At 38.1% G+C, this 12,215-nt stretch overlaps 1 protein-coding gene across 2 annotated transcripts in view; it reads left to right on the top strand.

Moving 5' to 3' along the window:
• The window catches only part of FAM172A (family with sequence similarity 172 member A), a 481,319-nt gene extending 469,918 nt beyond the window's left edge, over positions 1 to 11,401 (top strand). For both annotated transcript variants that reach the window (XM_030816846.1, XM_012505467.2), the window contains one exon: positions 3,615 to 11,401. In XM_030816846.1, the coding sequence (XP_030672706.1) occupies positions 3,615 to 3,757 (143 nt within the window). In that variant the 3' untranslated portion in view covers positions 3,758 to 11,401. The remainder of the gene's footprint in view (positions 1 to 3,614) is intronic.
• The last annotated feature ends 814 nt before the right edge of the window (positions 11,402 to 12,215 follow it).

The raw sequence follows: 12,215 nt of genomic DNA, 5'->3' as shown, positions 1-12,215 counted from the left end.
GCAAATTTCCAAAATGCCTCCAGAGGCCATTATCGTCTCCATTAAGAACCACTGATTGAAACTTAGCAAAGGTATTTTTTTGTAATGAAGTGCTGTGATCCTTTACATTTTACTTTTATACTGAATTGATGTTATAGACTAGGAAACTGAATTCACTCCAAAGGTGAATTATCCAGTTAGACCAAACCTGCCACTCCTAAATGATACCAAAATCATTCCTTGAGAACTTGGCAGATATTTAATGTGGAAAAACCTTTTACTCCTTATATTTTGTGAACCTCTCTAAATTACGAAAATTATGGGTTTGAAAAGTGGAGACTTTTGATAAGGGTAAAGTGGTGGCAGTGAAAAGACTAGACCTTGACCATAAAACCATGTTTTTTTCCTTCAAATAACAAGGTTAGTGCTAAATAAACTAGTTTCCCTGTGACTTCTACATCATTGCATTTTATTAATAAATGGCTGCTTTTTTGATTGACCTAAACTTCTACCTTTTATATCCTTTTATGAACAAATAATGTAATGGTCTAGTGTTTCTGTATTGATAGAATAAAAAGCACCCCACTTAATGTCCCCTAAAGTGATGTATTTTTTAAGTACTAGAAACCTGCTCTCAAAAGTTTCTATTCACTGAACATTGTCATGGATAGAGTTTCATATTCATCTGTAAATATTTTCACAGAACTTTGGACCTAAATTTTTGAAAATGGTCTCCAAACACATTCTTGAAATGTATATATGCAGTCCCAGATAGACAAGTAATTATTCAACATCCAAATGGTATTTTAAAAATCATTAAAAATCTACTTCCAAAAATTTAGAAAAGACAGTTTTATATTACATATTCATGTTATCATTCCTTAGTTTAGGGAGAATTCTCTCCCTTCCACTCCATTCTCTGTAATTCAGTTGCTAACCTACCTTATTACCTTTACTCCTAGCAATTTCCCTTCCTCTGACAGAAGCACACATTCTCATTATTTATACTCTTAAATTACAAGAGTAAATGTTGAGAGCCAGTGCAAGTATTCAGTTATCTCAGGGACTCTGGTCTTTTCGGTCCAGGACTAATCAAGCAGAGAGTCATCAAAAGCTAAAACTAAAAAGCTTTTGTAGTCATTTTATCACCAGGGAAATCTGTTCATCCTTCAGAAGGATTGTTACCAGTAAAGAAGAAATAAAGGAGTTAAAATTGCTTCAGACCGTTGACTCCTTAGGTCCCTCTAGATTCATAGATTGAATTGGTTTCAAGGGGTGGGAGGAATTATGAGGGGAATTCCCTGAGAAAGCTTACAAATTGATCATAGCCTTAGTAACACTAGTAGGTGTAAGTGTGATCACTATGGAGGAAATGCCAAATGTGGCTGGAAGCTTGGGAAATGGTTAGGAAAAGAGACAATTAACACCTTTTTTTTTTTTTTTTTTTGGCTTATTGTATTTGGGGATGGGTGTTGCCATGTAGTATGCATCTGAGAATGCTCTTTCAAAATGAACTATAATTGATTTTAAAATGTCTTACCATTATAAGTGCAACTGTGTAGTTATTACTGAAGTGAAACTAGGGCTGCAAACACTATAGAATAGAGACACACATTTGATAACCCTGTCCAGAAACTGGTCCTCCTAGATCTACCCACAAATATTTAAAGCAGGTATGTCTGAGCATATGCTCACTTAGGTTTGGAAAATATAAATGCCTCCAAATTCAAAAGAATCCTTTAAGATTGTCATTTGAATAAATCAGTAAAAATATAATAATATCTAGATGTTATGTATTATAACACCTATTGATGCAAGCAGGCATATATATATAATTTTCCCCCAAGAATTCTATGAAGAATTGTCAAAATCCACCTAGCACTTTAGGATTTAACAAGATAAACCTACACTCATCCCTCCTTCCTATTGAGTAACAATGAATTTTGCCCAAAATGAGTAAGCAAATAAAATGACCTCATTTTTAGTCTGAATACAGTAGCGTTGGGGGATATGACTTTAATACTGAGTCTTAGTTTCAAATTCAGGTTCATGAGGCCAATCTGCAGAGGAAAGGATAGAGAGAATCCTTGGGAGGGCAACGATAAAGAGAGGGGGGTTCTCTAGTAGGGCCAGCTCCCACAGCTAAGTCAGGCACAGACTGTAGCTTTCTGCTCTCTGGCCGACAGCAGCCATAGCATCCTTATTGTTGTAACTCCTAGATTGTGATACTGTCACAAAACTGTTGCTAGGCAACAAATGTGGTTACCAGGTCTCAGCGAATAGCTGAAGGGGAAAGCAAAGTGTTGCACCATTGTAGAGTAACCATAGCAATGACCTACTATTACAGACTAAAGAATTATCATTAACAATGTTAAAGTATCAGACTGAGGCCCTGAATCCAGAGACTTCCAAGCGGTATCTCTCTGCATAATTGAGTGATCTAGGAAGAGATTTCAACCGTTTAAAAGCTATTCACTCATTATTTCTGTGGAAGTCTTTGTAATTATTTTAATTTTTAATTTTAAAAAATGCTCATTTATGAAGCCACTGGTAAAATGCTACATAAGCCATCACAGGGAGTCAAAAATAGATAAATGTATTTCCTCATCTGTTCTTATGCCTGCATCCGTGTTACCCGCTGCCTGTGTTAAACTGAAGGTCCATTTGATTTGAAAACATGCTGTACATTAGTATTACATCAAAACCACAGAGAGAAGCTGTAGTAAAATAAAATAAGCCCATAAATTGACAGCTAACCTGCATTTTCTAAGTTGAATTCCTCCTGACAAAATGGGAGGCCTAGATGCTCTTTTAGTAGTCACTGCTTTGAAACCTTTTTTTTAGCTGTTCTAAATTTGCCCCTTAAAATCTGTAAAAATGTCGCCCGCCAGGACACTTCAAGGCATAATCCCTTTTGAATGTGGTCCTTCATTAAGCGTCCCGTATGATTTGGTCCCAGTGACCTAGCTGAGGTAATCGTGTCTAACAGCACAGCTTCCGGGAGAGGCAAGAAAAATCCTTCCCCCTTCCCCTCCACACCACCCCCTTGGGAAGCAAGGAAACAGGCGCTGTGGGGTGAATGGCAGCCGATCCCGCACGCAGGGGAAACCAATCCCCGCGCGCTCCGAGTGTCGGGAGTGGGTGGTTTCCCGGAGGGAGAGGGAGTGGCCCTTCCCGCCCAGCGCTTCCATTGGCCTGGAGAGGCGGAGGCCTCGGGCGGCTAGCCGCGCCTCGGGCGACCCCGGGACAGATCCGGGCCGCGTCCCCGCGTTGGGAGAGGGATGAGGACTCAGGCTGGAGACGCCTAGACGCCGCGGATAGCGAAGTCTGAGTTCTTCTGAGCCAGGGGGCAAGTGACCCCGTAGCCCTAGTTGCGCCCTGAGAGTCGGCTGGCCAGCGCCCGCGAGGGGGCGGGGGTCCTGGCTGAGGGGCGGGGCGCGGGCGGCTGAGGCGGGGCGCGGGCGGCTGAGGCGGGGCGCAGGCGGGAGGGGAGGGGCGGGGCGCAGGCGGGAGGGGAGGAGAGGGGAGAGGAGGGACGGGGTGGTCGGGAGTCGGGGCTCGGCCTAGCCCTCGCCGCCGTCACCGCGTCCGGCCCCGCGTGGCCACCTGGTAACCGAATGTGTGGTTCTTTGCAGGCACCGACCGTCACGAGCTAACTTCCTGGAAGAGCTTCCCGTCTATTTTCAAATTCTTTACTGAAGCCTCAGAGGCCAAGACCAGCTCCCTGAAGCCGGCTGTTACGCGCCGCTCGCACCGCATCAAGCACGAAGAGCTGTAAGAGGAGCGAGCGCAACGGGGGAGGCCGCCCTGGCGCACGCACCCGCACGCCTCCTCACTGCTTGTGTCGTCGAGCGGACTCCCAGCCCCTCATTAGATTGTTTTCTTCCCAGAGCACAGGGTCGTGATATATACATCTAAATAGCGTTTTGCATTATTTCTAGATGAGTGCAACTGTCAAAGCAATATGGGTTCACTGGTCGTGCTTCCTGCGGGCTGAGCGCGGGCTGAGCGCTGCCAGTCAGCGCTCAGATTAAGGCTGACAGCGCCCTGCCTGGCGCGGCCGGCGAGGCTCTAATTGCCCTGACAGAGACCGCGCGGGCGCTGCGGGTCGGGCGGCGTCGGCGCGGTCCTAGCGCCCGCCGTAGCGCAGCCGCTGCTGCTTCCCCCTCCTTAATCATGTCCATCTTTCCCCGCTCTCAACTGGAGCAAACTTTTATTCCAGACTTAAGATTTCCATTTTAACTAGGTTTTTCCCTGAGGGCATCTTATTACCCACCTCTTTTTTTTTTTTTTTAGGAAGTTCCACACACCCACTCCAAAGGCGATTTCAAATTCAGAACCTGAATGCCATGATGTACCATGTAGTTTGGGGAGTGCAAATTGTTCTCTCCCTGTTTTCATTTCGGGACCAGAAAAAAAAAAAACTTTGCATAAAAATCTATAAAGTACTGAATCCGCATTACTGCTGAAAATCCTTTTGCCAGCTGATTGTGAGAGTTTACACAAGTCTCTGATTTCAGAAGAGACTGTTAAAACCAAAACAATGATGGGCAGCTCTTTTAAGTGTAGGTGTGAAAGGTCCCATTTTCAATGGAATTTCCAACTGTTATCACTGGGATTGACTTTACTTTTTAAACACATAATGTGTACTGAGTGGCATTGTAATTTAGATATAACACACTTAAGTTTTGCTTTTTAAATCTCTCTGTGGAGAAAGATTGTTGTTGTTAATCGTTTCCAGAATGATCTATTCTGAGCTTTCCTGGAGTTAGGCCCTTCTAGGGAGAGAATTTTTTTATTGTCATCAGGAAACTAAACCTATGTGCTCTGCAGCCTTTTTCTTCAGAAAGGCTAAGTGGGGCCAAAATTATCCTTTTAGTTTTCTGCTTTAACAAGAAGAGAAGGACTTGGTGTGAAAGAATTTCTTCTCTCAGTCCAATGGTATAATTTTTAGCACTCTGCTTCCTCTGTAGGATTTAGCCCTACAGTTTGAACAATGAAATATTTTAATCCAGCTAAGATGTGGCCAACACTGTGAAATACAGGAGATGTTAAGGTTTTGCTGACTTTTAGATTAAAATCTTAAAATTTCACATTATATTTTAATTACTTGACAAGTTTAATTAGCTAGTAAAAATTGTTTCTAATAGATGAGAACATGAATTTAATAGTTTTCATCCTTTTTTAAAGTGTGTGCAACAACTAATATGCCTGCCTTATTTGAGGACATGATAAAATGTACCCAAAATGACTTAGAACTGTGTAATGCCTCAGAAAAGTAACTTAAAATCAACCACTTCGTGCTTAAATGTTTTTATATTATGAACCGATTTCAACAAGTTTTAAAGCTGTTAATATCTCATTGCTGTGTTTGACATACAAGTACATGCATTAGTTCTATAGTCTTAACTATGACAAATTAAAGATGTTTTTTGAGTGGTCAGGTATGCGTATGTTTTGGTGTTACTTAAGCAAAATCAACTATGTAGGAGGAAAAATCAAAATGGCATTTTATTCAGCTACTGGATGGCTTAAAATGAGTAAACCCCAACAACATCAAGCGCATTTGTCTGTGATATTGACCCTTTTTATCCAATCGTTACTATTTTAGAAGTAGTGCTGAACTGTGTAAAATAATGGTATCTTCCAGTGAGAGATTCAAGAATTGATGTGAATTGAATATATTTTTCAAGGTATTATAAATTGTGTCGTGTTTTCAGTATATGAAAATGTTGACAGGAAACAATTTTATAGCATTTATAAAAAACTAACACTTGTGCAATGCTAAATTTGCGACGCTTCTGCACCTGAATTAGAGCAAAATAAATATGCTCAGTTTATAAACCAAATCACTGCTATTCCTTCTCTGAAATCATCTCTCCTCTTTTTAAACCTTTACTTATAACTAGAATAAATCACTATTTAATTGCTTCTAATACTTTAAAACTGCTGGGTGGTTAGGCCTTGTTTAACTATTTATAGAGAGCTATTTGCAAACTTAAGTTGTGTAAATGTAATTTCTACTTGTGAATCTGAGCTGTAGCAGCCCAGAGGGAGCTAGGCAAACTATTCCAGACCACCAACTGATAAGTGATCAGATTCTTTGTAATGTAGGATTTTTTAACCTGTTGATTATGGGTTTGTTGATATAAATGTAATAATGTCCACCTTGATTTTCCTGGAATAACAACCAGCAGTTGGTAGTAGCCCACCTGCATGAGGGCGGCCAGTGTTAACAGTATTTTTGTTCTGATCTTCTTCCGCATTTTTGTTTCCTCAAACAGGTTTTTAGGAGAGTGGAGATTTAAAGTCAGGATGCGGGCTTTTTATTTTAATTATATACTTAATTCTTAGAACAAGTAGAATGGGAAAGGAGTGACTGATAAATCTAAGATTCAAAATAGTCCTGTCGAAACTTAAAGGCCAGATTATTGCTTTGGAGCTTTCTGTAGATACCAGCCATCCAGTTGTTAAATGTTTTCATGGATATTTGAAAAGAAGACCATGTACTTGTAATAATTGTTCTTTTCTCGAGTTTCTGCCTTGTGCTTTGACCTGGATTGCATTATTATTGTTTATGCAAAGTAAAAAAAAGGAAAGCACAAGCTTTTCCTACATATTATATTTCCATTTCCATTTTAAAATAAAAACAATTTTCCCAAGAACAGCGGTGTTATTATTCTTGCTTAGAAGAATTCTTGCTTATTCCCCAATTGCATAGAGATTTTTTAAAGCAAAAAGACAAAAGGAAAGATGAGACAGCGTCCATCAATATTTTAAACCTTCTGGCTGCTTTTTATTTCTGTTAGTATTGCTGTAAGGTAATATCCTAACTTCAGTTGAGTCACTATCTGGCTTGCACCTTTTACAAAGCTAACATTTCTAAGACAGTCGTTTTTAATATCTAAAATATCTCCTTAGCAAGGAAATCTGAACAACCTATCATTAAACTGTTGTTTTATAAAATAAACTTGAATATGCCATAAATAAATGTGTTTCCCAAGAGGAGTCTGGTGAGTTTAAGTTGCCTCCAAGTTCGTGTATATAGGTTCTTGATATACTGTGTTCAATCTGAAAGTAACTTACATTTCTTTTACAGCTTTCTTAAAACCTTTAGCCCCTTTCAGAGATATGCTAACTATATTATCCATGCTAATAAGTTAGATTTTGTTTGTTTCTCTGGATTATCTGCAGTTCAGTCCAAACACATATGTGTCTCTTGTTACAATCATATTTTTTACTGTTAACTGAAACGTTCCTGTTGGTGTCTGTAATCCTAATTCATTTAAGAAAGAGTACTACTACAGAAAGTGTAAAAATTTCTCAAAAACTTTCCACATGCCTCTGTGGAGAAAAAAAAAAATGTCTTTAAATAAATGTGAGACACTCTCATCTTTGAAATATGGGTGGCAAAAAGGGGGATGATGTTGGTGGTTATTTTATTATTACTTATTAGTGGCCGTAATAATATAAAATAAAAGACTCCAGGAGGTACTCCCTTTCAAAAATTGAATACTTTCCTTCCTTCCTTATATAGAATGACTGAGTGGGAGTCTCTTGAATTGTTCGTCTTCCTTTTATCTAATATTCTATTAATCTCCAAAAAGATCAGTTTGAGTCTGGGAAAGGGTTTTTAATCAACACTTCACAGAGCTTAAAGCTACCCTACCTAAAGCGTCAGCTTTGTTAGGCGGTTTTAGATTTAAAGCATTGCAACTGTCATGCACTGTACTAAAAGTAAAGAATGTACACCAAGTGGAAGATGTTGAAAAGAGGGGAATAGCACAAAGTCGATTAACGGAGATTCGAGAATAGAAGTAGCCATCAAAGCATTCCAGCATTTATCTCAAAATCTATGTAAGGTTTTTTTTAAAAAGCAACAATGATAGTTTTAAACCACACACTTAGGAGGGATGAATGTTGATTTAATTGATTCATTTGGATCGATGTTTTTAAAGTTTCACACCACTGATCTTTCATGTAGTGATGTCTTTAGCAGTCAGTGGTCTGACATGAGCCTTCTCAGATTTCATCAGTGGGACTCTCCATGACGTCTAAAATTATGCAACAGCCTGTGCAATGGTAACTTTAGAATTGGAAGACCTTGATGCCAAAGAGCGTGATTAGATTGAAGAACTCTTGTTAATTCCCAGCACAAAGGTTTTAGAGAAGTAATGACTGTAAAATGAACCGCAAAGGTTAAAATAACCAAATATTAAATAATTGGCTTTAATTGCTAGATAGGAGAAAGTCATCCTGAAAGTTTGACCATGAAGTGGATACCACACAGTGACCACTATTTTCCCCTGGAATATAAAAAGCTTGAAAGTGGAAATTCGACTTAGTCCATGAGGCCTTCTAAGCAACTTTTCCCAGTCCTTCGCCTTGAGATTTGTGAAAAACCTTTCACTATATCCTTTATATTGTTGGAGTTGAGTTCTGTTTGAAACATGTTTCTAGAAAGAAATCTAGAGAAGTCCTACATATTTCCTTTTAGGTCATTCATCTTTTTCTTCCTTGGCTATTACCTCGGGTAATATGGAGAACTGTCATAGGTAAAATAATGTTGAACTGTACTTTCTGGCCAGCCTGCAATACCGATACAAAGAATCTGAAATGAAAAGACAACCAACACCCCAAGAATGATATGTCTCTTTTTAAAGTTTACAATTTGAATAATGAATTTGGATAGAAACTTGGCAGGAAAACAAACCATGGCACCATCACATCACCAACCATTTTCACTTTTCTGTCCAATTTCAGAGTGCATGTGTTTGTGAGTATTTCACTAGATCAGTGACAGCTCTTTATTTGCATAATTATATGCTCTGGTCTGAAGAGAAAACTAACCCCCAAATTTCATGGGTCACCAAACTGCAACAATCAATGTTTTATCACGTATGCTAAGCAAAATCTAAGAAGCTATATGAAGTTTCTTGGGGAGTTTTTACTCCTCAGAAAATTAAAGAGTTTTCTCTCCTGAATAGATTCAAAATCTTCCCAAGTTCTTTGTAACTGAATTCTGTTTGAAGGCAAAACTAGAGATTAACATGTAGATCTGGATCGTAGACTCACTAGCATTACTTCAAAGTGGCTTAAGAAGAGCAGCATTTTGGGTGCACTAAACTTTTAAATTCTAGGCACTGTCCTTCATGATTTGAGGAAAAAAATCACTGGTCAAATTATGATTAGCCAAAATGAAGTTCGATTAACTACAATTGAGTATAAAGTTCATTTTCTTCTTTAGAATAACTCAAGATTTAAAAAAAGACCTACCTAATTGAAAAAAAATACATGTCTCATACACACATATTCATCCATGAGGTACATGTGTCCATTCCTGTCCATTTCACCTGAAATACACAGACAACATATACAATATGCCTATGTCTTTTCAATGCCTATAATATAGTAGGTGTTCTGTATATGTTGGTTACCATGAATGTTTGTAAACTTCTGTTAAATAAATTTTTCATCTTCAATTCTGCAAGGCATTGTAATAAATATTTTAATGCTTCAAGTTCATTGAACCTGTAAATTATCTCTATGTAATGTGCATTTGTGTGTAAGGTTGGCTTTATTTCATTAAAGAAATTTTTATTTAAACTTGGTATCTTTAGTTTGTAGGCAATCTGCCAAATTTGAAATGCTATAAGGGATAAAGAAACATGCAGAGAGAGACATTTTATGGAGTTATTGAAATCCTGGAAAATATACCTTTACCTAGATTATTAAGGAATATACTAGGTGCATGATTTAATTCTGCAAAAGGAGTTAGATAGGAATTTCATTTCAGAGCATGTAATACAGTGCTTTTTATTTGAAGTGATCTGTCAGTTTCTTATCAGGCAATTTACTGTCATCAACAAAAACATCAGAAAAAAAGAAACATTGAAGGGAAAAATTTTTCAAGAATTGCATAGTTTTGAAATATTTTATTCTCTAACTGAAGAAAGATGAGAGGTCTTTAGGTCAGGCATCAGAAATTTCCTAAAATGTTCTTATTCTTTCTAGTGAAAAAGAAACCAGTTCTCCCAAGTTTTTAACTGAAGTTGAATTCCAAACAAAAGACATTTACCTGCTCTTGAACCTAAAAAACGTAAACCTCTGCTTGTCACCGAACACTACCCAGGACCACCACATCTCATGTTTGTTACTGTTCTTACTGAAATATTCAGCTAATTATAACCCCTCTGCTACCCCTCCCCCCATCATCTACCTCCCCTGAAATTGCTGTTTGGACTGAAGATCTTGGATTCCTCTAGGTGAAAATTCCTCAAAATTGAATCTGTAAAAACAAATAAATCCAAGTTTAGCATTTTTATCAAAATGAATTTGTAAGCAAATGAGTCAAAATATAAGGTTAGGGTTAGGAACTATGTGTCTTTGAGTTAGATTAAATACATTTTATTTTTTAGATGGCATAAATCCTAAGGAAAATAATACACAATATTTAGGCCTATTAATTATTTTCTCTTTATATGACCTCTGTGGGAACATTGCTTAGAGTGTCAGATAGGGCTCTCAGTTTTCCACTCTACTAAAGACGCAGAAAAATTTGTTATTTCCCACTGAATTCCACACGAGGATATTGACCCTGTGGCTATAAGGCCTAGGTTTTCTCTTTTTATCATTTTCATTTCTTTTTGCTCACATGTCACCATATCCCATTGTGTCTGAAAAAGGTGCCTCTGATCCAGTTCATCTTCATGTACGTCCAAATAATTTTTCAAAGGTTTATTTTCTTCTTTTTTTAGCCATAATTAAATAAATGGCTTTTTTCCAATAAATGTTCACACCTTCTCTGGGTACTTGGATAATCAGGATTTATCAACTGAAGAAATATTGATGGTTTGTTGTGGTGGTTTTGTTGGTTCCTCCCCTCCCCCTCCCCATTTTTGCTTTTGCTTTGCGTCAGTAAATTACTTAATATCATCCCCTGGAGTAACCACCTCTAAAAATAACCCTAGCACAGAGTGTCACAATTTGGCTTTCATACAGGTTTGAGAAAAACACCATTAAAATTGCATTGATCTCACAAATATTGATCTAGTGCTTGATATCAAATATCAAATGAGATGCTGACAGTTGGTGCTGATCATTGTGTCAGCTGTGTGAATTCATGTCCCTTTCCTTCTTCATTGTCACATGGATTCCAATTGCGGAGGCTAAGTAAGATTTTCTTGATTAAAGCAAGTTCAATTACTTTCCTGTTTTTCACATTTCTGGTTGAACCAAACATAGTTTAATAGTCTACCTGAAATTTTGGCACGTGATATGTCTGTACATGTGTGTTACAAGAGTGTGATTCAGTTCCTAGGTTATGTTTCTATTTAGCCTAATCTTGAAATAATTTTTAACTGTATTCTACTTTATTTCTGATCACCTGTATTTTTAAAAATAAAATTGTTTTTTTAAAAAATGCAGTTATTAGAGTACCATTTTATAACAGAATGAAATCTTAACCATTTCTAATTTATACACACACACACTACAATAGCAAATTGCTCCTTTTATTCTTGCTGACAAAAATATAACTATAGCTTTTGGCAGGTATGGAGTTTAGAGAATTACTTAAGTGAAATTGAATCTATATATATTTAATACTGTCTCAGTAAACTCGTGTTATCTAGCAGGTTAAGTCATGCTGTGCTTTTATTTTCCATCAAATCTGGAAATAGCTAATTGCCCCTGGATATGTTTAGAGTTTCAAATCAAGTCTCAAATCATCTTATTTCCTCCTTACTCTTTACTTTGTACATCAAGGATTGCTGATTACAGTACTTTGAAAAATGGAACACTTTAAAGAAGAAGCTACCAGTTAACACTGCTGTCTAAGCAGTAATGACTGTGAAATAAGGACTAGAACCCCCATAAAGTACTATTTAAATTGTACAGCCACATTTGTATTTTCTACATTCGCAGGGAGAAAAAAAAAATCTAGCCCCGCGAGTTGTTGGTGTCCCTTTCCCTTTTATACACTTGAGCTCGGTTTGGGGACAGCAAAGCGAAATGAAGCCGCGCTCTCCCCAGCACCATGGACAGCGCCCAGCCCCCCCCCCCCCCAACCCGCCCACTTCCCTCTCCCCTTCCTTGGCCAGAACCCCAAAGTTCTGGCCCTCGCCTGATTCCTCTCTCCGACCACTCCCCCGCCATAGAAAACTGGCTCCCGAATTCTTAAGATCTGAGCCTAAAGCGACAGTGACTTTAAAGAATATGCAGTTTGTGGGTGGAGA

The sequence above is a fragment of the Nomascus leucogenys genome, chromosome 2 (assembly GCF_006542625.1).
Source record: "Nomascus leucogenys isolate Asia chromosome 2, Asia_NLE_v1, whole genome shotgun sequence".
Classification (NCBI taxonomy): domain Eukaryota; kingdom Metazoa; phylum Chordata; class Mammalia; order Primates; family Hylobatidae; genus Nomascus; species Nomascus leucogenys.
The sequence above is the reverse complement of the archived record's forward strand: the minus strand, read 5'-3'. Positions and strand labels throughout refer to the sequence as shown.